Genomic DNA, 26,771 nt, shown 5'->3' with positions numbered 1-26,771 from the left:
AATACTGTAAGGCTGAAAATATAATTCTATAGGCAACCTTATAAAAAAAGCAATCTTTTCAAGCTGTATTCTTCTTAAGCATTTTATTTATTTTACCCACATCTTTAAATGAAATGAAGTGAAGTTACTTTCAGCTATAATTACTGTATTGATAGCTCACTTTTAAAAATTCAGTCATATCTTTATCCCATAGCAATGCTATTCTTTGCACAATCCAAATGACTATACAGTAGAAAATATATAATGAAAATTTATATAACAAAATACCTGTATATGCAATCATTTCCTGATCAGTGATCACCCAATAATAGCATTTCTTACTGTTATATTCAGTCCCTAAAGCACTCAAACAATTCACACTCAACTTGGTTTTTTCTTTCATGAGAATAACATTCTATGACTCTTAGATGCTACTAAACCACTCTTATACATATCCCAACATTTGTTTTTTGAATAAAAATATTTTGTATTTTTATATGTTCCCATGTTCAATGAAGTATTTTAATGCCTCCTTTTCCCAGGTCCCCAAACGCAATTATTAGGAAGTATCAATATTTCATCATTTGCCTGTGATATATCATGTTCTTTACAGTATCATCTAAAGTACTTTTATTTAATTTCAATATGATCTTCAGGTTCCTTCCAGTGAGTTTCTGCCCCCAATGATTAAGCTTTTAATTTAGTCCAAGTGTTTTATTTGCTTGCAGTAAAGTTTCCACCTTGAATTTCATGAAGAAATTTAGAAGTGACCCTCTTTGATTTTAATTTCAACCATTTATTTCCCCCTCAATAAATTAAATTATAAATTATGGTCCATCATAAATATGAAGTAGCTTTGATTAAACAGAATGTACATTATATGAAATACTTCTATTATGTCTTGCACTTGTATCTTTGTCTATTCTTCATTGGTGTTTTAAAACATCTGTTAAAACTTCCTGCGATGCAGATACACTTGTCACTATTCCACAAATGTGTAATTCTCCTGTAATGTTTAGTCTCATCAAATCCTCAGGATTCATTTTGTAAAGCTGCTGTTGAATAGCTGATGCTCTCAACCCCAAAGTTGATTTAAAATATGCACACAAAATCTGATGACATTATAATGAGGAAGATTTATAAAAACAAAATATCCTTGCCTCCATCTGTAATCAGTCTTTATATAGAGATTCATATAGATAATATAGATATGTATGTATACATATGTAAATGATTTATTCCCCCGCCCCAACAAGATATGAGAAATATTTGTGCAGATTAAGGGTCTTCATCCATCAATGGAATTTCTAGAAAATAAAAGAAAGAATTAATGGGCTTTAATTGTGAACTGTCATTTGGAATGTCCTGCAATTTTATTGTGTTTATAACATATCAGCAATGAGTCTGCCAGTTCTTAAGATAATTCAATTATGCAGAAATTCAGGCAATCTTTTGTATTTATTCTCTGCTACTTGTATAATCAGAATCAGTGACTTCATAGAATCAGTTCAATTTATTCAAGGCACTTTATAAATGGCTGTGCGATGAAGCAGTTTTCTGGCTAACGCGTCTTATGGTGGATGAATTCTCATATAGCTTAAATTTGGCATACATATAGTCCGCATTTAGTGACCACAATTCAGTCATTAAGAAAAAAGGCTTGACTGTGCTTATGATCTTATTTCAGTTTTTTTGTGTTTCAGACATTCAAAGGTCATAAATATGAAGACTGATTATAAAGCTACTTTATTTGAAGACTGATTATAAAGCTACTTTTTCGTTACTGTCATAAGTAAGAATGGTCATTACACAGGGCAGTCACTAAACATGGACCACTTATATATTTCAGATTAATTTGGGTCATTTGAATCATTATGACACTATACTGTCCACTTAATTTTGTTGCATTCTGCTTTGTTCTAGAACATGAGGGATTTCAAGATTAAAATATGTTAGGGCTTTTAGAGTTCTCTGTCTTTAGGGAAATTTGATATGTCGCTGCTCAGATTTGTCTGAAAAATAATAAAGGCTGAATACAAATAAACAAATAAACAAAGGAGAATATAAGCAAATAAATTCTATAGTTTCAGGAATAGACCTGTTCATTTCTCTTCATATACCTGTTTCAACTGGAACTGTGAATGATTAACTAAAGATTTGCAAGATTTGCTTCCCAAAACTTCCAGATTATTCTGGGAATGACTGGAGAAGTTCGATTTAGAAGAACAGAATATTATGGAGAACACTCAATTCCTGGAATGGTGGGTTTTGCATAATTTCACTGTTTTACTTATAATAAATTACAAACATTAATTTTGTACTTTTTGATATTGTAGAAGATGCTGTTAGACTACAGGACAATTATATTCAGCATATTAGCCCACTGAAATGCACATACTGGTATTAAGAAATCCATACTTTGCAAAAGAACATGATTTTATAGGATCTTGAAATATTAATTGGATAACTTGAATGTTATAATAAAAAATAATTTGGGTGTAACTAAGATATCAGCATGACTTCTTTTTTCAGCCTGCTCCACTTTAAACAAATTTAAAAACCAAGTACCAGAATTGTCTTTAGTCATCTAAATCCAATAGAAGAGAATATATGTACCTCAGGGGTGAATTATGGGTTGATCACTTCCCCTTTGAGGATATCTGTGGAATTTAGATTAGGTGCATGGTGCTCCTTGAGCTTAATTGTTCTCTGGCAGATGCTTCATTGCCCAACTAGGTAACATCATGAGTGCTGGGTTTTTGCCTTGAGGTTTTCTGTGGTGTGCTATTATTAGTTAATCAATGGAACAACTTGCCTCCAGAAGTTCTGGATGCTCCAACGCTAGCAGTTTTTAAGGAGAGACTGGAAAACCATTTGCCTAAAATGGTATAAGGTTTCCTGCATGAGCAGGGGTTGGACTAAAAGACCTCCAAGGTTCCAACTCTGTTATTATGTTGTTTAATCTGAGGCATGCTTCCATGATCATTAGCCACATCATTTTTCACCCACTTTCTTGGGCTATTTTGTACCCTAGCACTGATATAGTTGTGATTCATTACTGGTTAGGTAATGAAATATCTGCAAAAAAACAACCATATTCAGAGAGCCCCAAGGATTTCACCTAAATTCCATAGACATCATCAAGGGGGAAGTGATATAGGTGCTGCAGCCCTGGCTTTCCCTGTAAATATGCTCAAGTAATCCCAAAATAACCCTGAGTATTTTAGGAGGGTAAAATGCTCATCCACTATACCTCTTATTGCACCCATTTTTATAAAAATGCAGCCCTTTTCTGGAAAATAATTTATCTGACTGTTTACCAAGAATCTGAAAAGTTTTAAAGTTTAAACTTTTGAAAGTTTTAAAGTGGAAATTCTATCCTGACTTGGGACAAAATTCCATTTTGTTCTGAGTGTTCCAAAATCCCTTAATGGGATTTAAAAACACTCCTCCAAGAAATTGAGACTTAAAGACAATATTAATTAATAAGACAGCAGATATAGATTCCATCTCATCATGGAGAAAATCTATGTTCAGAACCAACAACCACAACTTGATCAAGTTCTTTAAAAAAATCAGAATTGCAGAAATCAGTATTGTATTGTACAATAGGGAGTTGGACTTGGACACCTCCAAGGTCCCTTCCAACTCTTGTTATTGATAGCATGTAATTAGTAATCAACCAATTGGTTCCATCTCTATTGGCATTGGCTGGAGATAATTGAGGGACAGACACAAGTGGGGAGATATTAAACATGGGCTTTATAGTATGTTCACTGAGAGTCCTTTGTGCACAGAGAAAATGCACCTTTTTTAACAGCTGCGCAATCTTCCTTTCCCCTCTTTTCTCTGTCTCTTTTTTCTCTCTTTGTATGGGATATGCATGGGATATGCATATGATTGAGTGAATGATCCCACTTTTATTAACCTATTATTGTTGTATTTTGTGTGTTTTAATTATTACGTGGGGACTGCTTGGGTGAATGAATGAGTGTGTTTGATTCGGAGGACCTGCCGAGGAACGCAGGGGTCATTGGGGTGGTTGGGGGAATTGCGGACACGGGAGTGGGCCGGAGCATTACGGTCATAACAGGGAGGGGCAGATATGGCGGGGACTTTAGGGCTGGCCATTACCGGGGAAGGAGAGCTCGCTACGTTACAGAGATCCCTCCTTCCGGCCCTATGAGTCCCACTCCAAGGCCAGATGGCGCGAGTAATCAGGACCCTGGTCTCAGGCTGTTGTCGCTAAATGCCAGGTCTGTAGTTCATAAGGCTCCTCTCGTCCGGGACTTAATTTTAGACGAGGGCAGACCTGGCATGTATCACTGAAACCTGGCTGGGCCCGGAGGGAGGAGTCCCCCTCGTAGAGATGTGCCCAGAGGGTTTTCAGGTGCTCCATCAGCCGAGAGCTCAGGAAGGGGTGGGGGTGTGGCCATTGTTATCCGAGAGTCTTTAGTACCTCGTAGGATCCCTGCTCCGGAGCTTGTCGGGTGTGAGTCCTTGCTGGTGAAGCTGGACCTCAAGGGTCAAGTGGGCTTGCTGTTAACGTACCTGCCTCCCAACAGCATTGCAGCAGCCCTCCCCTCGCTCCTCGAGTCGGTAGCCGAGCTGGCAATTGAGTTCCCCAGGCTTATGGTTCTGGGGGATTTCAATTTGCCTTCGCTCGGTGAACACTCTGATGGAGCGCAGGAGTTCATGGCTTCCATGACAGCCATGGGCTTGACCCAAGTAATTCGGGGCCCAACCCACTCGGGGGTCACATGCTCGACCTCGTATTTCTCTCAGAGCAGTGGACTTGTGATCTTGGTCTGAGGGGGAGTGAGATCGTACCCCTATCGTGGTCAGACCACTACCTACTGAGGCTTGACTTTCAGAGACCAAACCCCCACTGTAGGGAGGAGTAACCGACCAGGTGGTTCTGCCCCAGGCGACTTATGGACCCCTTGGGGTTCCAAACGGAGCTTGGGGTTATTCCTGATACCCTCGCCCGCAGTCCGGCGGAGACTCTGGTTGCTGCTTGGAACTCGGCAGCGACGGAGTCTCTTAACCGGATTGCGCCTCTACGGCCGCTCTGAGGCAGTGGATACAGGAGGGCTCCTTGGTTTACTGAGGAACTCCGGGAGATGAAGCGCCAAAAGACACGCCTAGAGCACCATTGGAGATCCAGTAAATCCGAATCGAACCGAGCACTTTTAACATCCTGCATCAGAGAGTACATCCGGGCAATCAGGACGTCAAAAAGAACTTACATTGCCACTCTGATTGCTTCCGCTGAGTCGCGCCCAGCCGCCCTGTTCAGGATAACCCGTTCCCTCCTAAATAGGAGGGATACGGGTGATCCTTTGCAGGGCAGGGCTGAGGACTACGTCCAGTTCCTCGCGGATAAAGTTGCTCGGTTTCGGGCGGACCTGGACTCCAATCCTGCAGAACCAGCCGAGGCACTAAGGGATAATCTGGTAGGTCATCGCTGGATTGATTTTCAAGCTGTTACCCCTGAGGACGTGGACAAGGCTATGAGAGATGTAGGTGCCTCCACATGCGTGCTGGACCCGTGCCCCTCCTGGCTGGTTGTTAACAGCAGGGAGGTGACACGGGGCTGGATCCATGTGGTTGTTGCCGCTTCCCTTCGGGAGGGGGTCTTTCCCCCCACTTTAAAGGCGGCGGTGGTGAGACCCCTCCTGAAGAAACCATCTCTGGATCCAGCCGTTCTAAACAACTATCGTCCAGTCTCCAACCTCCCCTTTGAGGGGAAGGTTGTTGAGAAGGTGGTGGCCTTTCAGCTCCAGCGGTCCTTGAAGGAAGCCAGTTATCTTGATCCATTCCAGTCTGGCTTCAGGCCTGGCTACAGCACAGAAACCGCTTTGGTTGCATTGACCGATGATCTCTGGAGAGCCAGGGATGGAGGCCACGCCTCCATCCTGGTACTCCTTGACCTCTCTGCGGCTTTCGATACCATCGACCATGGTATCCTTCTGCGACGACTGCGGGAGGTGGGGGTGGGAGGCACTGTTTTACGGTGGTTCTCCTCTTACCTCTCGGACAGGTCGCAGTTGGTGTTAGTCGGAGGGCAGAGATCGACCCCTAGGCCCCTAACATATGGGGTGCCACAGGGTTCGGTCCTGTCCCCCCTACTTTTTAATATCTACATGAAACCGCTGGGCAAGATCATTCGACGGCACGGGATAAAATACCACCAGTATGCGGATGATACACAGTTGTATCTGTCCGCCCCGTGCCAACTCAATGAAGCGATGGACGTGATGAGCCAGGGCCTTGAGGCTGTTAGAGACTGGATGGGGGTTAACAAGCTTGTACTCAATCCAGATAAGACCGAGTGGCTGTTGTGCTTCCCTCCCACTAATTGGCCAAGTGTTCCATCTCTCAGGCTGGGGGGTCAAATACTATGCCCCTCAGATAGGGTCCACAACTTGGGAGTCCTCCTGGACCCACAGCTGACTTTTGAACACCATTTGTCAGCTGTGATCAGGGGGGCATTTGCCCAGGTTCGCCTGGTGCACCAGTTGCGTCCCTACCTGAACCGGGAGCCTCTCACAACAGTCACTCGTGCCCTTGTGACCTCTAGGCTGGAGTACTGCAACGTACTCTAGGCTGCCCTTGAAGAGTATTCGGCGACTTCAGCTGGTCCAGAATGCAGCGCGCGAGCGATCGTGGGTGCACCTTGTTTCACCCATGTAACACCTATCCTCCGCGAGCTGCACTGGCTGCCTGTTGATCTCCGGGTGCGCTTCAAGGTGCTAGTTGTCACCTACAAAGCCCTTCATGGTATTGGATCTGGGTACTTGAGAGACCGCCTACTGCCAATTACCTCCACTAGGCCAATAAGATCCCATAGATTAGGCCTCCTCCGAATTCCATCAGCCGGTCAATGTCGACTGGCAACTACCCGGAGGAGAGCCTTCTCGGTGGCTGCTCTGACCCTATGGAACGAACTCCCCGTGGAGATTCGTACCCTTACCACCCTTCAGACCTTCCGCGTAGCCCTTAAAACTTGGCTGTCCCGACAGGCCTGGGGCTAAAGACTTCAACCCCACCCGAATAGTATGACTGTTGTGCTTTTTAACGATGTATTGTCTTCATGTGTATAACTTGTTTTGTCCTTCCCCCCCTGAATTGTGAGCCGCCCTGAGTCCCCCCAGGGAAAAGGGCGGCATACAAATAAAGTTAAATCATAAATCATAAAATAGTTTGCTACATTTCAGAAAGTTAAAATTATCATTGTTTTAAATTTCTTGTTACATAAAAATTAAAGATTATGAACTGTAACAAAAATTAACCAGCAACCTACTTGAAAAAAACCCAGCAAACACAAACACAAAATATACAGTAAGGTTGAGTATTCCTATATTATGCAGCCACAGTGTCGCTTTGGACAGTGAGACAGGTGGCATAAATTTAATAAATATTTAGCTTCAATACGGAATTTTTTTTGCGTTTTGGAGTTTCTTGGGTTTTCAAAAACTCAACACTGAAAATGTTACTTTTTTCATTTTATCAAAATATAGAATTTTTTATTCTGAGTTCGGAATTTTTCAAAAATTTGGGGTGCTCACAAGATATCCTCAAAACTTCAAATATGCACCTGACCAAAAAAGATTGGAGCTTTTGGAATATGGGTGGCGGCCCTGAAACTCCAACAGTAAAGATGGCTTCCAGGACTGACAGGGGGTGTTACTTGGAACCCTGAAATTGGGCTCATGTTATAGCCATACATGGCTATCTTCATATTCTACACTTAGATAACTATTTAAGTTCCCTAATTATTTACTGATTCTATAAATAACTGTCTATGAAAACTAGCTAGAGTTTCCAACAAATATTCTCGGTCACAACAAAAACATTAACAACAATACATTTGGTTGACACATAGTATTAATTATGAACAATAATACTCGCTTTGCTTGCCCTGCCTTTTTGAAATGAATCAGAACTGCACCTTATAACAGAAAATAAATATTAATAAAAGTATTTCAGGAACACAATCAGACATTCAGACTCTGAATGGCATAATTAACTGGTGCCCTCCAATTAACTTTGATGATGAAGCATAACCACCAACCACCAGTTCATTTCCTGTCAATAAATGACAGATATGTGCTTTCTGGACCAGCAGTGAAAATGTGGCTTGTAAGAAGCCTCTGCTAGGAAAAAAAATGGGGGTGGGAAGGAGAGAGAGAGAGAGAGAAGGTAGAACAAAGAGACAGACCACGGATCTGAGGATAGTTTGCTTCTCCCAAGCACAATCTCATGGCTTTTCCATATGGAAAAAAATGATGCTAAAATAATCCTACATAAGGTTCAACATTCAAAATTACCATCAGCAATATCAATGCTTGGGCTGGTTGATGCTACTTCTTCAGTGGTGCTGTTGATAACATCAGTTCTGTCTGAGACAGGATGAGCTCCCATCTGACATGCAGAAGATGTGTATAAACTCTGGAGAAGTTCTGAAGAGCCTGAAATGCTGTCACACGTGTCAAATTCAGCTGGCAACCTGTTCAAATCATCTGGTCCAGGATAAGCTGGAGGATTCTGATCATCGGCTTGAAAAACATATCCCTGGCCTGCAGGGGGCGCACATCCTGATGCCAACTCATTTATGCCACTACTCACAGCTTCATCATAAGAAGGAAGCATGACAGGAACACCATCCACCACCACAAAGTCTGGGCCACTGTTGCAATTCTCTTGAGTATCTCTACATCAGAGAAAAGAGAGAACATGTGTATAAAAATGATGTTGAGAATGGCTAAACATCCTTTGCCAGAAACAGAGTTCTTCAAGAACAAAATTTTAAGTCATTTGAAATGCAGTTATTAGGATAGGGCCCAATGCTTAAGTCTGTAAAGATCTTTCTGACTCTTGAGTATATCTATCTTCCAAAATGTTAGCAATTCCCCCCCAGCTCGATGTCATCTGCAAATCTGATGAGTTATAATTTTATCACCTCGTTTAGATCGTTTATGAAGATATTGAACTGGGCCCAAAACAGAACCCTGAGGTATCCCACTGCAAGCTTCCCTTCATGTAGATGTAGTTCCAATAAGGGCTATAAACTGGGTATGGTTGGTCAGCCAATTACAAATCCATCTGGTGGGTGGTGGTACTGTCTATCACACATATTATCAATATATAAAAATATAAAAGTAGTAGGCTTTCATCTGCTTATTTAAATGCTTTAGGGAAGCCCAAGACTACTATGCCCACTAATTTAATCACTTTATCAAAGATGGATATAGGTTTTGCCTTGCATGAACCATTTTTAACAAACTTATGTTCCTTTCCTGTTCACCTTGTTCATATCTAACATGCCCACAAATCCTCCATTTGATTTATTGATTATCTTTTTCCATGATGTCAGGCTGATTGGCCTAATTTCTTGGATCCATTCTGGGAGTTGCAGCCCCAATGCCACTATAGGAGTCTTGCTTAAGGAATATGCTATACATTTGAAAAATCAAAAAAGATTTGGCATAAAAAGTGAAATGATGTAGTCAGTGAAGTTTTTTTAAACTAGACACTGAAGCTTCCCAGACAACTGTTCGCATTTGCCAGCAGAATGCTTTACCCACTAAAACATTTCATGCTTGTATGGGTCTCCCTCCTTGTTGAACAAGGAAAAGCTATGTTTACCTTTGAAAGAGTTTGTGGGGGTACTTAGAAATGAACAAGATAATTCCAATTCACTTATTATATAGTAAGTGTACAGCTTTGCTTTGCAGTCAATGAAAACTGTTTTCCATTGTAGAAAATTCTTTCAGTGTCTGTTTCACATCCCCCCCACATCAAAGAGAACTAAATGAATAACTAAGTAACTGATCAAGGTAAGTGGGCTTGATGGGGGAAATACAAGCTGTACATTAAACAGTGAAAAGTTAGAACAGGTAGATGAGTTTTTGTCAGAGTATGTTCATAGACTGGAATAGACAGGACCAAAGCAACAGGTCAGCCAGTGGGGACTGTTGGATAGACATGGTAACACGTCACCCAATGGGGACTGTTTGGATCAGTGGTGGGTTTGTACCAGTTTACTACCGTTCGCTTGTGTGTGCACATGACGCTTCTGCACATGCACAAAAGTGTCCCGGTGAGTGGGCAGAGCCCTCCGCCGCTGCTACTACTGGTTTGGCCGAACCAGAGCAACCCACTCTGGTTTGGATAGACATGGTAACAGATCAGCCAATAGGGATTGTTTGGATAGACAAGGTAACAGGGTTAGCCAATGGAGACTGTTTGGAAACTGAAACATAGTATTTGATGTTTGTAGTCTGGGCGTGGCTTAGACTTGCTGAACTGTATATGAGTAATTTGGTCTCTTTAACTTGTCCATCCTCTGTACAATATTAGCCTCTGTATCTCTCTACTTTGTAATGGCTTGCTTCTATGAATATTGCTTCTGTGTTCCTGATATTGTATGCTGAATTCTGCTCTTTGGTATTGTATATAAAGAAGTTTCTTATATATAATTGAATCCTGCTGAAGTTAATTACTTGTATCTTGCTGGGATGTTTATTAAAGATGGGAAGATGAATATAATAATTTTAAACATACAAAACTCTGGTATTAAAATAGAGGTTAATATTCTGTGTTTATTACACAGAATAGGTGTTTGCTTAAAGAAATGAAAATGTCTCTATATAAAGAATTTGCTTCTGTCCACTTTTGTTATATGAAAATAAATGTTTTTCCAGGTCAAGAGAAATGAAAAAGCATGAATAAATGGAGGAAGACATTACTTAGAATTGTATAAAATGAGATATGGTCAAAAGTAAATATTTACTGGATACAAAAGTGAATGATTAGTACAGAATGAACATAAATAATTAGATGATTTGGGAATATAGAATGAAGTTTAATTATAAAACAATTTTATGAAGAAAGCGTGAAAGGATTGAGAGGAAGTTGGAAGGCCAAAGAAATAATAATTGGATGCAATTGATGAGAACATTTGCCTACTCTGAAAAGCGCAAGATTCCTATTTTAATAGGATACATTGATCATACTGTTTTCAGAAAACAGCAGTTATTACAGTTATATAAGTTAATTGTAGTACAAATCAATTGCAAATAAAATTCCTAACAATCATCAACTGCTTTGTACACCAGCAAAATTAAACCAATACTAACCTTGGAAGGAATGTGCCTTAAATTTGGTTTGGAACATTCTGGCAAGAATAACTAACAGAAGCATTAGAAGAACACTAGTAGCAGTGAATGCTACAATCTTCCATGTTTCGTAAAGAGTTTCCTGGTATTTGGCCAGGCTTGTTCTGTGAAACAAAGAGTAATAGGAAACACTAGATAATAATTGCCTTTTATTGCATACAAGGAGAATCTAGAACCAGAACTACAAGCTAAGCTACAGAGCTACAACACAACAAATATGATTGCTCACATTTATTTTTGCTTTTATAAAATTATTTTCAATCTAATAAATTATCACATGTGAAAGCAGTGATATCTGCAGCTCAAAACAGAAAGATGATGGTTATGCTCCTGGGCGCTACACATTGTTGATATATCTATTGACATTAGTAAAGGTAAAGGTTCCCCTCACATATATGTGCTAGTCATTCCCAACTCTAGGGGGTGGTGCTGATCTCCGTTTCAAAGCCGAAGAGCCAGCGCTGTCTGAAGACATCTCCGGGTCCCTATTTTTCTACTTGCATTTCTACTTGCTTTCAAACTGCTAGGTTGGCAGAAGCTGGGACAAGTAACAGGAGCTCACTCCGTTACACGGCACTAGGGATTCGAACTGCTGAACTGCCTGCTTTTCTGATCGACAAGCTCAGTGTCTTAGTCACTGAGCCACTGCATATTGACATTGCACACATACAAAAGGAGCAGGGTTTGGATTGGGACACCTCCTGTGGATACTTCTGTTTTGAAAGCAAAATAATGCTACAAGTAATAACGTATTGTGGGAGGCAGTTTCAATTCAAACATACTTTTATTTGAAAAATTAATGTTTAACATTTAATATCCAGATTCCTTTGTTCTTACCTGTTTTGATACAGTATACTTGATATGATGGAAACCATTTTCCATACTGGCAGGTGATATATTTGTAATCATTACTGAGAGTGTAGCCAGGATCACAATAGAACTCAACCACAGTTCCATGGTTGTAATGTTCACAAGGCCGCGGATGGCAGATATAATCTCCATGAGTCACCATAGGATGGTAGCGGACAAACTTGGACATAAATAAAATATTTTTTAAAATGTGAGTTAATTATAGTAATAGCATTAACAGAAATAAGAATGTAACAATATTTCTATGTAATGCCACCTCAGTCAAAACATAAACATATCGATAATTTTATGCCATAGGTACCTATATGTTACACATCAACAGATTAGTTTCTGCACAACTGCAGGTGCAATGCTATGAATAAAAAAGAATTAACAATTACTGTTGCTGAAAACACTGTTGGGCAAACATTAATGTCAAGGTTTATTAAAAATAACAAAAATAAACTTTACACAAATTATATTCCCAGTATTATGCCTCCATTTCATTCTTACAATTTTATAAAGTACTTTAAGCCTGCTTCATATTTAGTCAATGAAATATATGCTAGAATCTACAATTAATTGACAGTGTAACATTTCAGTAGGAACATAAAAATTGGAAAAAAAACATCACTTTATTGCAATAAACATTCCTACACCTACTAAAACAAGCAACTTAATTTAATTTAAAAATTCTTAATACAGATATATCAAAAGTTAATTAATAAAAATTCTTAAACAATCCTAAATTTCTGTTTAGAGAACTACCCAAATATCCAAATTTCTCTGAAGTCAATGAAATTGTAGTGCCTGGTGTATTTGCTCAAATCTAAGATATGAAATAGACTTTGGTGAAAAGGCAGGAATATTGATTTCTATTAGTGCTTTGTTACTAGTATAACATGAAGGAAATAATCACCAATATTACATATTAACACAACTCCCATTCCAGTTTTTCCAGTCCAATGTTCTGTTATTTTCAATATTCCCAGATAGCACAATCACAAATTGCCAGCAGTAACTGGTAAAACCTTGTATTAGTATTTTGTGGATCTACACTGAAACTTCAGAGACCAGCTATACTATCTTTAGAATGAAACCAGGAGTTATTCACATTAAGTGTATGTAAAATTGTACAAATTGTTGAAATAGCAATAGCACATATACTGATTCACAGTGCTTTACAACCCTCTTTAAGCAGGTTACAAAATCAGCATATTGCCCCCAATGATCTGGTCCTCATGTTACCGATCTCAAAAGAATGGAAGGCTGAGGTCAACCTTGAGCCAGTGAGAATCAAACTGCCGAACTGCTGGCAATCGACAATCAGCAGAATTTGCCTGTAATGCTGCATTCTAACCACTGTACCACCATTGCTCATATATAACTCTTAGCTGTTTTTTTTACTAAATTATGTCTGGATCTGGCAAAAAGGTTCTTTGCAGCATAAATAGTTCTCAGTACCTGCACTGTTATTATTCTGTGGTGAATGTCTGCTTGGAGAATAGAATCCATAGTCAACAATAGGTAGAACGAATAGGTGACATCAGGTTTGAAGCAGTTTCAAATTTTGATGTCACATTCATTCTCAGTAGAATTGCACTGATTACTATCTTTGTGGCCTATGCATCAACAGTGGTGAATAGTGAAACCAACAACCCCTTTTTACATTGAATCATACAGCATTATAAATGAAGGCCATGAAGAGGACTCTTCATGTTGGCAGATGATCTAAATGCACAGATTGGTAAATTGCAGCTTGGCTGGGAAAATGTCTAGAAGCATGAATGATAATCGGTACAATTAAACTCACTATTCATTTGCAACAACCTATTTGGGGACAGGTCTGATCATCAATTAACTTGATAGTCATGAGCACTAAATGTTGCTTCTATGATCAATTATTTCCTAATAGGAAGGTACTTTAAGTCAGCTGTTAATGATGTCAGATTATTGAGAAGTGCTAAGTAGAGCAATGTCTAACCATTACCTGGTTCAATGCAAGATCAATTGAAATCTGTGCTACCCTCTGACCTGCCACTCAGTTTCAGTTGAACTTACTGATCTCAATAATGTCAAGAAGCCACAGACCTGACACTCTGCAACATGAGCATTGTGTCTGTGTAGAGAAGCTGTGATTTCAAGTTGGAAGCATTATCAACGGGGCAATAAGAATTATCTGCCCTCGCACACAGAAAAGATCTAGCAAATTGGACAACAAATTAGCCATTGATACAAGAGATAATGGCCACGCTTGCAAATCTAACTGTTGCAAAATGCTGACAAAACAATTGCTCAAGAAACTGAAAAGAAGACCTTTCGAGAGGGGGTAGCTGCAGAGGTTGGTACCACAAATGGGTACAATGACCAAAAATCACTCCTTGTTGTGGCCTGAAGGCTGCCAGCAGAGCTAGCAACAGAGTCAGACAAGGAGGAGGTTGAGAGGGAGCCTGGGCAAGCTTTGGAGTCTTTGAAAGGCTCTGGTGAGGAAGCAGAATCAGGGCAGAGCTGGGGTCTTCTGTCCACCCCTGGGTGGAGAAGCAGCTGTCTTCATGGCCTGAGCTGAGTGATGGGGAAGAACAGATGAGCCCTTCCTAGATGAACATATGTGAGGAGAGGAGAGTAACCGAAGGCAAAAAGCCGGCTCTCAGAGAAAAGAAGATGTAGACGCTAGCCAGCCCCTTCCTGGCTGGGAAATAAATAGTAGGGGTTTGGAAGTGGCCTGTTGTCGCAGACAACTATTCATTTTCCAGTGTACATCAATCAAGTCAGATTCCTTTGCTAGAACCAGGTTTGTTGGGACTAATTGCCCTATATTTGAGGTGCCAACTGAGTCTCCCTGCTGGAAAATAACAGGGAGTGAAGTTGCCTCAGCTGGTGTGAACAGGGACTGTTTCTGCTTGGCTTAATCATTGAAAGGACTTTTTTTATTTGAGTTCTCATGTGAACAGAGACTATTCTTGCCAGTTTCAGAAGTGAAAAAGACTTGCTTTTGTGACTACTTACTTTTGTTTTTGTTTATCCAACTTGAACAAAGACTGTTCCTGCCATGTTTTAAAAGGGGGGGGATTGTTTTACTTGTGAGTAAGCGGTTTCTCACTGCTTGCAAAGGCTGGGTCAGAACACTTCTCTCCATCTTGAAAGGGTTGTCAGGCAAGCAGATCCCTAGCCTAGGCATAAGTAGTGTGCCAGGTGAGTGGCTAAAAGACTAGCCAAGGTGCTACAACACTGGAAATAAAACATTGACTTGCTTTTAAATTGTGAGGTACTAGCTGCATTAGATCAAGACCGAGGATCTAGATGCATTCTCCGATTCTGTTATGTGAAACTGTACTAAACAAAACAAAACAGAGATTACTATCAAAAATGGAGAAGCTGCAAGGCTTGACCAAAACAAGGAATCCCTGTAGTGATTACATTCACAGACTATTGAGGCAGAAACGCTGTCAAGGAGGTGGGTGTGAACATGTCACTTCAAAACCAACACTCCAAACTTGAGGGAAAATGAAATACTCAATATTCCATTATGCTTTATGGCCATAACATTTTTTATATATTGAATGTGTGTGAATTATACAATGGAGAAGAAAAATAATCATACATTTTAGACACGAAGGCCAAATTAATCTCGGTTTAGAAATTAAGCAAGTTCTGTTTCCTATTATACCTGCCACTTCCATCGTATGATGAAAGCAATGGCTGTCATTTAAAGAAAATGAATGGAAACGTCTATAAATCTATACTCAATTTCTGTTACTAGAATCTATTTCCATAGGCTAACTTGCAAAAATAAATTATTCAATTGCCAGATGTCAAATTTCCAGTTTTAGGTTTGTTAAAACTCCAGGTTCCTTCCCTTCTGAGGAAGGAGCAATCTTCTCTCTTGTTCTCCCCATAGGCTGCTATGTTTATTTCATGGCTCTGTTACACAGTAAAGATCTATGCATGAATATAAATAATGCATGCACCAATTCACAACAGTATATTTTTCCTAGAAATCACAATTCAGTAATTTCTCCCCTTCCACCTACTCACATAAATAATGCATTTCAAAAGTAATTCCACTCCTCCCCCTGAAAGAATACAATCAGACACTAAATGAATCTTCAAAAAGAATTGATTGTAATATGCAACACTCTTCCATATACTTTAAAGCATGGCTTTCTTTGCATTTTTACTGGTTAAGGCTTTATAAATTATAATACTGTATATACTGTAAAATTAGAGCATATATTCACACAGAAAGCTTTTCCAGCAGGAATCAACTTAAGGATTACTAGAAGTTTCATCAGGAAGTCAGCAGAAGGTCTTAAACACTTTCCTTGTTTGGCTTAAAATAACACTGATAAATAGGAAATAATTATTAGTATTGGTCAAACAGATCTTTTGCAATAAGCAAACCACAGAAATTAACTATAGATGATTAATGGAAATTTTATCACTTTTTTTCTTCTGGTTGCAGAAATCTAACATAAGTAACCGTTAATCAAAATCAAATGCTTTGATTTAACAGCAAGCAAAATGAAAAGATTTCCTATCATAGAGATTAATTTCTCTAAAAAGAAACGTTTAAGCTCAAGTAATGCTCTCTCTAGACATCCATAAATACTCAATACGTTAGGGTCCATGATAATTAGTCCCCAAAAGCAATATTAAGAAAGGAAGAGAGAGGAAGAGAGAGGAGGAGCTGATGTTGTAACGACACGACGTGCGATCGCAGTTGATACTTTTGCCACTGGACGGTCCTTTGGACCTAAACCGTCCCAAAGAGACAGGGACAGGGAAGAGTACGTCCTGCTGATCTCAGGGACACCGCAAAGTCCCTGATTGATCCAGGAGAATCTCAGAAGCGCAGCCGTTGAAGCTGCTGAAGTTGGGACCGCTCCGGAACAGGAGGAAAATGGAAAGAGAAAGTGTGTCCATCTGGTGAGGAAATCTTATTATTATAAAGGACACTCCCCCCCCCAAAAAAATTAAAGCTAAATTAAATTTGAAAACAGAAGTGAACAAGCAACGAAATTAAGCTACATTAGACAGTGTGTTATCCTTTTTTAAAATTTTCTTTTACGGCTGGAACTTTTGCAAATGTTTTCTATTCTTTAAATTGAACGGAAGTTTTTCTTCTTCTACTTTTTTTTTTTTTTTATACCCATGGATTAAAATCTTTTTCCTTATTTTTATAATGCTGGATTGGATGGGTTTTTTTTTTTTGCTCCATTTAAGAATTTTCTTTTCTTTAAGCCTGGAATATAAACAAGATATAAAAAGAATACAAAGAGGAAATAACAGAGGGGAAGGAAGTTAACACTGCCACTTGGAGGCTGGAGGCTTGGAAGGCTTGAAAATATTGTCTTTTCTTTTTTCTCTTTGATCATTTGACTTTGCATTTCAAGGTTCCTCAGCTTGTTTACAGAGAATGAAAGTGAAAAGAGCATGGGATGTTTATACAGGTGCTCTTCAGGAGCTTTATTGGCAGCTGGAGTGGAGTGAAAACAAAGCCTTGTCTTGAAAGATTATAAATGAACTTGCTTATATTTTAAAAAAGTTTTGAATGCCAGAGTGGCAGCGTTTACAAATTGGAAGAATGGCGCAACATAAAAAAACCCTTAACATTGCAAAAGATTATGTTTTAAATTCAAAAATTATTAGAAGTAACAGAGAAAATTGAGAAGAGATTGGAGAACACAGATCGTAGAACAGTAAATTTGATGGAAAAATTGAGGATGTTCATCAAATGAAGAAAGTGGAGGTCAGAGTTCTAAAAACTGAAGGAAAAAATAAAAAAAAGACAAGAAAATTGTTGATACTGACAGTGAACTGAGCGTGGTTGGAAATGGAAAGAGTGGAATATGGAAAGGGGTGGTTGATGGACTGGAGCTCTACCCCAGATTTCAAAGTATAGAAGAAGAAAAGAGAGAAGAATTGATGGAACTAAGGAGAGAAACTTTGTCAGAAGCGCCAGTAATAACCAAAGATAAGCTGATCGAAGAAGCAGATGGAGGGTTTCGAGCTTATACAAGATATGCAATAAACAATAATTTGTGAAGAGAAGTCCATACAAAACTTTCTTAGGAAATAACCAGAATACTAATGTCACAAATGGCAAGAGACATAAGACTGCACTATTACTGGAAAGACACAGATTGATGTAATGAAAGCTTATAATAAAAAATTAAGTCAAATTTAGTTAAATTTAGAGCATTATGTATAAAATGAAGTGATAATGGATACAGTTAAATAATTGATTGATAATGGTAATAATGCATATATATGTATTGGTTTGATAAGAGGAAATTTGATATAAATTGCAAATGGTGACTACGAAAGGAGATTTAGAAACTCTGTTATTAAATATAACCAATTTTATATAGAACGTGTTATAAGATGTAATGTTACTGGATGATATTGGGAAGAGCTAATGGAATGCTATTATGTGGTTTTGCTTTAAATCTGGAATATTTTATATAAAAGGACGTAAAAACAATTATAGTCAAATAAAGGTTGAGGTATGATGATAGTAATATATATAAAAATATATTTGATTTAAAATATATGATTTGATATGAATTGTAGGTGATAACTGTGGAAGGGATGCACGGAGGTTTTTGTAACTAATCAGCACACTTTCTACAATTTGTAATGGAAGATGATTTTGTGTTTTTTGTGTTTTGTCTGTTGTGTTTATTCAAAATAAAAAAAATCTTTAAAAAAAAGAAAGGAAGAGAAACAATTCTACATGGTTAACTTGGATCTGTACTTAATCTAAACAGAATAGAAGAAAAACAAATCAGACAGGCAGCGGGAAAGTTTTGCCTTAGAAATATAGGCCTAAATCAGTGGTTCCCAAACTTGGCAACTTTAAGCTCAGAGCTGGCTGGAGAATTCTGGGAGTTGAAGTCCACAAGTCTTAAAGTTGCCAAGTTTGGGAACCACTGGCCTAAATGATAGATTCATTGGAAATTTACTGGAAGTTTAAAAAAAATAAGGTGATACATGTCATACTGTAATCATTCAGTATCAAATATAAAAATACCAAGAACAGTGATGGCAAACCTTTCGGCATCAAGTGCTCAAACTAAAACACGTGGGCATGCATGTGCATGTGTCCGCCAGAGCACCAGAAACCCAAAGGCCAGCTGGCCGGTGCACACATGCCTGGGTTTGGGGGGGGGGCATTTATGGGGCCATTTTCAGGGCCAAAAACAGCTCAAAAAGCTGTCTGAAAACGGCCTGAAAAATGCCTGAAAACTGGTCTGGGTTTTGACCATTTTTCGGGCCATTTTCCAGCATTCCAGAGCCAGCGGAAACCAGCTGCCGGTGATGCGCATGCCCACAGAAAAAGGCTCTGCGTGCCACCTCTAGCCATAGGTTCGCCATCACATGTATAGTACATTGTACAATGCTTTAACAAAGAAATTAAATATAATGTTTTCTGATCAAAGAATTATATTCAATCTATCATAGGAAATAGAAATGCCCTAGAGCATAAAAATAATTAACAACTGGAATAAGGTTATTATCCACTGTGAATAATGGAAATTGAAACAGAAACAAAATAAGACGATGTAAAGTCATTATCATAATGCAAAATCCACAGTCAAGTTTTTGTATTATACCCTTTGGAGAGTATGAGTTAGCTTTAAAATATATATTTTTTAAAACATGCTATGTTGCTTTTGGACAGAATAGCTGAATTTACAAATCATATTAGACTATGATTAGATATTTGATGTTTCAGTATGTTGTTGGAAGCCCAGACATTATTTTATCATGTTGTATGAACTAGTTCATTACATGAAACCAATTCATTACATTACAGAATAGAAATTTCTTTGTTTGAACTAACAATAGCAATTTGTATGAATGTAGCAATTATGTTTTGTTAAGCCAGGTTTATGGGTTAAAATATTTACATATCTTTTGATACAAAATTTTATCAAGTGTATGAAGGGAATTTTATTGGGTTATTTAACCAGTTTTATATTACAGTAATAACAAAATTAGGTAAAGATCATACCTAATGTGCTAATTATAATAAAATCTCATTGATTGATGTTAATACAAAGATGTTAACAGCAGTGTCAGCAAATAGATTACAGCAAATGATATTGTTTGTTAGCCAGAATAATCACGCAGTGTTTTCTAGGCAAGCAGAAAAAATCATTAGATTAGTTGTAGCTAGAGTAAAATAAAGTGTATTAATAAAATAAATACACTGTCAAAGGCAGACTATTGTCAGGACAATGATAAAGTCTACCCTGTTGACTTCTATTACTTCAGTGGAGATATTGAAAAAAAACTAAATTCAAAATAGAGTCCCAGGACCTCAAAAGTTTAACTTCAACGAAGTTGAAGTTTCGTAAATTTCAGGGAAACACAAAAAGAAAAATTCTTCTCCTTTTTGCTAGTCCTATTTGGTTGCATATTTACTTAATTCACGTATTAGCAAATATAGTAATTTTCCCTGGAGGCTATTCAATACTATACTTAAGTCTCATTTTTCCCCCTAGAGAAGCATCTAGGATATATTACATGAACATTTTCTGCCTGGAATTTAAACTAAGCAGATGGCAATGACATCCCCCAACAGTTTTGTAAAATGAGAGTTTGCATTGGTTTGAAAGGCAGAAGATAATCTCTTTATTTTATGAATAGAATAGAATAGAATAGAATTTTATTATTTGTATGCCGCCCTTCTCCGGGAGGACTCAGGGCGGCGAACAATTCAAGGGGGGAAAAGGGGAACATAAAAAACAAAATACAAATAATAAAAAGTAAACAACAGTCGCACAACCATACATGTTGAGAGGGGAGGGAACTCATCACCCCCCAGGGCTGCCGGCAAAGCCAGGTTTTGACGGCTTTTCGGAAGGCCTGGAGAGAGGTGAGGGTCCGAATCTCTGCAGGGAGTTCATTCCAGAGGGCCGGAGCTGCCACAGAGAAGGCCCTCCCCCGGGTAATAGCCAGGTGGCATTGGCTGGTAGATGGCACCCGGAGGAGGCCAACCCTGTGAGATCTAATGGGTCTGTGGGAGGTAATTGGCAGCAGGCAGTCTCTCAAGTACCCAGATCCAATACCATGAAGGGCTTTATAAGTTACGACTAGCACCTTGAAGCGTATCCGGAGACTGATTGGTAACCAGTGCAGCTCGCGGAGGATAGGTGTAACGTGGGTGTACCGAGGTGCACCCACAATCGCTCGTGCGGCTGTGTTCTGGACGAATTGAAGTCTCCAAATACTCTTCAAGGGCTGCCCCATGTAGAGCGCATTGCAGTAGTCCAGTCTTGAGGTCACGAGGGCGTGAGTGACTGTTGCGAGCGCCTCCCGGTCCAGGTAGGGACGCAACTGGTGCACCAGGCGAACCCGGGCAAATGCCCCCCCCGGTCACAGCCGACAAATGGTGTTCTAAAGTCAGCTGTGGATCCAGGAGGATCCCCAAGTTGCAAGCCCTGTCTGAGGGGCGTAGATTTTCACCCCCCAGCCTGAATGATGGAATATTGACCAAGTTTTTGGGAGGGAAACACAACAGCCACTCGGTCTTGTCTGGATTGAGTACAAGCTTGTTAACCCCCATCCAGACCCTAACAGTCTCCAGGCACTGGCACATCATGTCAACCGCTTCACTGAGTTGGCACGGGGCGGACAGATACAACTGTGTATCATCCGCATATTGATGGTGTTTTATCCCGTGCCGTCGAATGATCTCACCCAGTGGCTTCATGTAGATATTAAATAGCAGGGAGGACAGGACCGAACCCTGAGGAACCCCGTATTTCAGGGGCCTAGGGGTCGACCTCTCCTCCCCAACTAACACCGACTGCGACCTGTCCGAGAGGTAGGAGAACCACCGAAAAACGGTGCCTCCCACCCCCACCTCTCGCAACCGTCGCAGAAGGATACCATGGTCGATGGTATCGAAGGCCGCTGAGAGGTCAAGGAGCACTAGGATGGAGGAATGACCTCCATCCCTGGCTCTCCAGAGATCATCGGTCAGTGCGACCAAAGCGGTTTCCGTGCTGTAGCCAGGCCTGAAACCCGACTGAAAGGAGTCTAGATAATTGGCTTCATCCAAGGACTGCCAGAGTTGCGAGGCCACCACTTTCTCAACAACCTTCCCAATGAAGGGGAGGTTGGAGACTGGACGGTAGTTGTTCAAACTGGCTGGGTCCAGTGATGGCTTCTTCAGGACAACACAGAAGACTTTGAATTTATGTGCCTTTCCTTTCTTGAAGATTACAAGCTTTAAATGAGTATAAAAACTACAAATAAAATGTTACATTCTCCTCAGATTCACATTAGAAACATCATTACAAAGTACTATAACATTTCTATTTGCATATACTCTGGAAATTACAGGACACCTTTTAATACAATTCTTGTACACCGAATTGTACAAAGGACAAACAGCATTTTCTGCAACAATTTGACTTTTCATTCTCATTTGACAGTTTATGGTGCCAATCTATTTCATTTTTCAAATACTAATGTACAGAAAATCCTTTAAGAAAAAAAATCTAAAGGAAAAAGAAGCTTACTTCTTAAAAATGCAGAAGGAAGAATGTTCTAAATAGGACCATTTTATTGGGTTTTTTCCCCAGATCTTACTTAATCAATAGAGTCCAAATCGTTATTTATTCCTTTAAATAGATATATATGTCTGTGAGAGTTTATAGCAAAGGACCAGCTTCTTTTTTATACTTTTTATTAAAAGAGCAGGGGAATAAAGAGGCAATGTTTTGAAATAAGGCGGAACCAACCTACCTGCCTATCTACTTACCTACCTACCCACCCACCCAACCACCCATCCATCCATCCACCCATCTATCCATCCATCTTATATGCTGCCCATCTCAATAAAGATGGTTTAAAATCATTCAATAAAATGCCATTTAAAATATTAAAATACAGATTTTAAATTTAAAATTCAGTTAAAATTAAATTGACCAAGGAAGGGAGCAAAGATGCAGGTGGAGGAAGTTGGGTGTTACCTAATCCATTAGCAACCTCCAGAATGTCACACCCCCATAGGGGCCCCAGACCAGTTGGCAGAGCAAGGTCTTCAAAACCTTTCAGAAGATCATGTGGCTCGCCCCTTGGGGTTCATGATATTCCAGAGGATGGGTGCTATGTCAGAAAATGGTCTGTTTCGGATCCCACCAGCCGAAATTTCTTTAGAAGCATTCAGAACCTTCAGCTGATATAGTATGCAGCTACATGGGTTATAAATGATGCCAGTTATTTGCCACATATAACATTGCTGCTTTGGGAGCTGAATTGGTTGGCAGTGTGTTTCTGAGCGCAATTCAATATACTGGTTGTTACCTTTAAAGTCCTTCATGGCTTGGGACCGGATTACCTGAGGGACCATCTTTTTCAGTTATGTCCCGTATCCAATCCAGTCTGGCAATGTCCTGTCTCAAGCCAAGCATAGACCCACACACCCAAGAGGCAACTGCAAACTTACTTATAACAAGCAACAAAAAGCCAGGTGCCAACACACTTGAAGTAACCAAGTTTCCATCAGTCTAGCAATTTGCATTAATAAAGAGTTCCAAGTCCAGAGACTCAGGCACAAGAGTGGTCAAACGGTTCCAGAATGCAATGCACAGAAAGGGCTGTTGATCACTTGTTAAGGCAAGGCTGGCAAGCAAGGCAAGGCACAGAGAACTGGAGTAATAGATGGTTGTTTCCACTATTAGTCTTAAGTCAAAGCTCCTCTTAAGTAAAAACATCCTGGTGTTTCTTATTTAAGAAGTCAGGGCTGGTTCCCTGTTATCATCAGACTCAGATTCCGAAGCCTCCATGACAGGCAGGGTGGCCATGCTCCGGGTCCCATAGGCCAAGGAATGATGGCTGCGGAGACCAGGAGGTGTGGCTTTTCTGCATGCCTTCTAGAATATTCTTCCTCCTGGGATTAGGATGTCCCATCCCTGATGGTCTTTCAGAAGGCTTTGAAGATGTAGCTACGTATCTGCCCAGGCCTAGGGTTCTGAATGTGGGAAGGACAGTTTTCTGGCTATGTTGAAGCTGACAAATTATAGTATCTCTTGGTTGCTATTTGTGTTTAAGGGTTTTTGTACTATGTTTTAACTATTTTAATTGTTTTTATGATTGTTTGCCACCCAAAGTCACTTGTTTTAGAGGCTGTAATGATGCGCCCAAATTCCTCCGCCATGGCAAGCTATTAAGGAGCAGTGGCTTTAGGGTGCGTCTGGGATAATCCCAGCAACGTGGCTGTCCTCCAGTCGCTTTAAGCCTCTAGCAAAACTCAGCTGCGATAGGAGCTTGTCACACTTGCACGCCCAGGAGTCGGACAAGCCCCTTCGGCCCAGAGGCAAGGACCGGGAGCCCTGCCTCATGAGACTGACTAGCAGCCTCGGTGGCCGGCAGTCTGATAATTTAGCAATTTAGAATATCCAATTAATTGAATTAAATAACAATTAAATAACAATTATTAGTATCTCAAGAAGCCAAAAACAGTGCTTGGACCAGGAGACTGAGAGAAACTGGGAGCCAATAGGGAAGGATGGTGACTTTAAGAAAATTCCCTCAGTCTCTAGACCAATCAGGCTGTGACTAAATCCTGTTGTAGTCTCTCCCGCCGAGCTGCAGGAAAATGGAGAGGTCAAATAGCGTAACCTTCTCAAGTGCAGAATCTGCTAAAATATTTTGCAGAGATGTTTATCTCATCTCTATTTAAAGATCTGCAATAAAATGCAACATATGGCATCACCAAGCAACCTGTCCCACTGGTTGATAGCTCTTGCAATCAGGAAACATCTAAACTGGATCAACTTCCCTGCTGTTAGAACTTATCATTTCAGGTCCTGCCTTCTGACCAAATACTCACTTCCTTCTCTACATGATAATCCTGTGGATATCTGAAGACTGCTACTATATTTCTCTTCAACATTTTCTTCTGCAGAAAAGCATATCAAGTTTGCTGAACCATTCCACACAGGACAAGATTTCTAATTCTTGGTTCACCTTGTTACCCTTTCTTTGAACTTGCTCCTGTTCAACAATGTCTTCTTAGACTGCTATGTCTAGAACTAGAAACAGTATGTCCAATGGGGCTTGACCACAATTGATTAAACTTGTAAGTTTTTTTTGTAATGCATGCTATTAAAAATGTTGACTAGTGCAGAAACCGGGACAAAGCACATGGCACTCCACAGTACTACTCTTGAAGCTGATGCAAAGCCATTTATGAATATTCTCTGGGTGTAGTCATTCAATTATGAATCCACTTAACAGTTGCATCTTCCAGTCTAAATGTACCATTTTACTAATGAGGGTATCATTAAATAAATAAGAGGAGGAACCAGAAGAATGAGAAAGCTATGGATGAAGAGAGTTGGTGAGATCTTCAAAAAGACAGAGATGAAAAATTTAAAGAAAAAGCAGCATATGAAAGTGATCTATGAATGTGGTGGAAGCAAGGATGATTTGCAGATGACAGAAGATACAAAAGGCATAATGAGCAGTGTAAATATAAACTAGTTAGTTGCATTACCTTTTCTTATCTTGTGCCTTCAAATACTTCAGTTTACTATTTCTTATTCTTTTCTGCCCCCTTGCATAATACTGCTTACCCTGAAAATGAATAGCATGATGGATAGATGTATATGTGAATTTCATTTAAAAGCCTGATTAAAATTTAAAGCTTTTTCAAGGCCAGAAGTGAATTATCTGTATGATCCTCTAAAAAGGGACTATTATACAAATTAAGGAGCAGAATGAAAAGAGGGTTGTGTTATTTTTTATTTATACTAAGAATTATTTTGAAGGAAAGGGAATCAATCAAAAAATCAAGATGATACCAAAATGATACACATTCAATGAATACTCATACAAATGATATTATAAACTTGCATCTGAACATCTGACCCAAGAAAATATGTCACAGAATTCACATGATAATATCATCACAAATATTATCACTACTCCTACTCATCAACTTATGCAAGGGTACCTAGCCACCTATTCTGTAGGAAGAGGGTAGGTAAATGATGAAACATGTGTTGTAACACAATTTCCTTTTTTCTTATGATGACATAACACATTGTGATGACATAATGAAATGAAAGGATAGAACTGGAGTTGTGGAGTCATAATGCATGTTTTATAATTTTGGTACTGTTGTGATTAGGAACAAACATTTTTGACCACCTATTTCTATGGAATTCTGTAACACATTTCTTTTAACTTTGTTCCAAAAAGTTTTCACATCTTCTTTCCTTGTGTTTCCATTAACCTATTTTCTAATACTTTTTTCTAATACATACTGTGACTTCCTAGTTTCTCTCTACATTATTTGAATTATTTGCCTTTTTCATCTATTTTTCCCAATATCCATTCCTGACACTAGCATATAATGGTCTATCTATATTCAGAAGAATTAATCATCTTTGTATCCTTTACTAATTCTCTCAGGCTTTTATAATAATTAATTCAATAAATTGTGCTTTTACATTTATTCTTATTCCCCATGAATACATATGAATAGACTCATATTTGAAACTAACATGCTTTTTCTAAGCAAATACTAACCAAAGAATCACTATTCTAGTTTGTTCTTGGATCGATGAATGCCCCAATCATCATTTTCCCCTACTTTCTTGTTTTAATCCTGCCTATCCATTCATATCTCCAGCAGAATAATCCCCCCTGTTGCTTAATGACACTCATTCAGAATTTTGCACAGTGTTTCCCAAAATTCACCTGTGATTCTTGTATATCCACATGTTGGTTACTATA

The 26,771-nt window shown here is 39.3% G+C and overlaps 1 protein-coding gene across 1 annotated transcript in view; it reads right to left on the bottom strand.

Annotated features, from left to right (window-relative positions):
- Nucleotides 1-1,257: 1,257 nt before the first annotated feature.
- The window catches only part of SUSD4 (sushi domain containing 4), an 88,115-nt gene continuing 62,601 nt past the window's right edge, over nucleotides 1,258-26,771 (bottom strand). Inside the window, 6 exon segments of the mRNA XM_032216812.1 lie at nucleotides 1,258-1,286; nucleotides 8,313-8,695; nucleotides 11,120-11,246; nucleotides 11,249-11,266; nucleotides 12,000-12,177; nucleotides 12,179-12,192. Of these exon segments, the coding sequence (XP_032072703.1) occupies nucleotides 1,258-1,286; nucleotides 8,313-8,695; nucleotides 11,120-11,246; nucleotides 11,249-11,266; nucleotides 12,000-12,177; nucleotides 12,179-12,192 (749 nt within the window).

The sequence above is a fragment of the Thamnophis elegans genome, chromosome 4, assembly GCF_009769535.1.
Source record: "Thamnophis elegans isolate rThaEle1 chromosome 4, rThaEle1.pri, whole genome shotgun sequence".
Classification (NCBI taxonomy): domain Eukaryota; kingdom Metazoa; phylum Chordata; class Lepidosauria; order Squamata; family Colubridae; genus Thamnophis; species Thamnophis elegans.
This window is presented reverse-complemented; position numbering and strand designations above follow the sequence as displayed.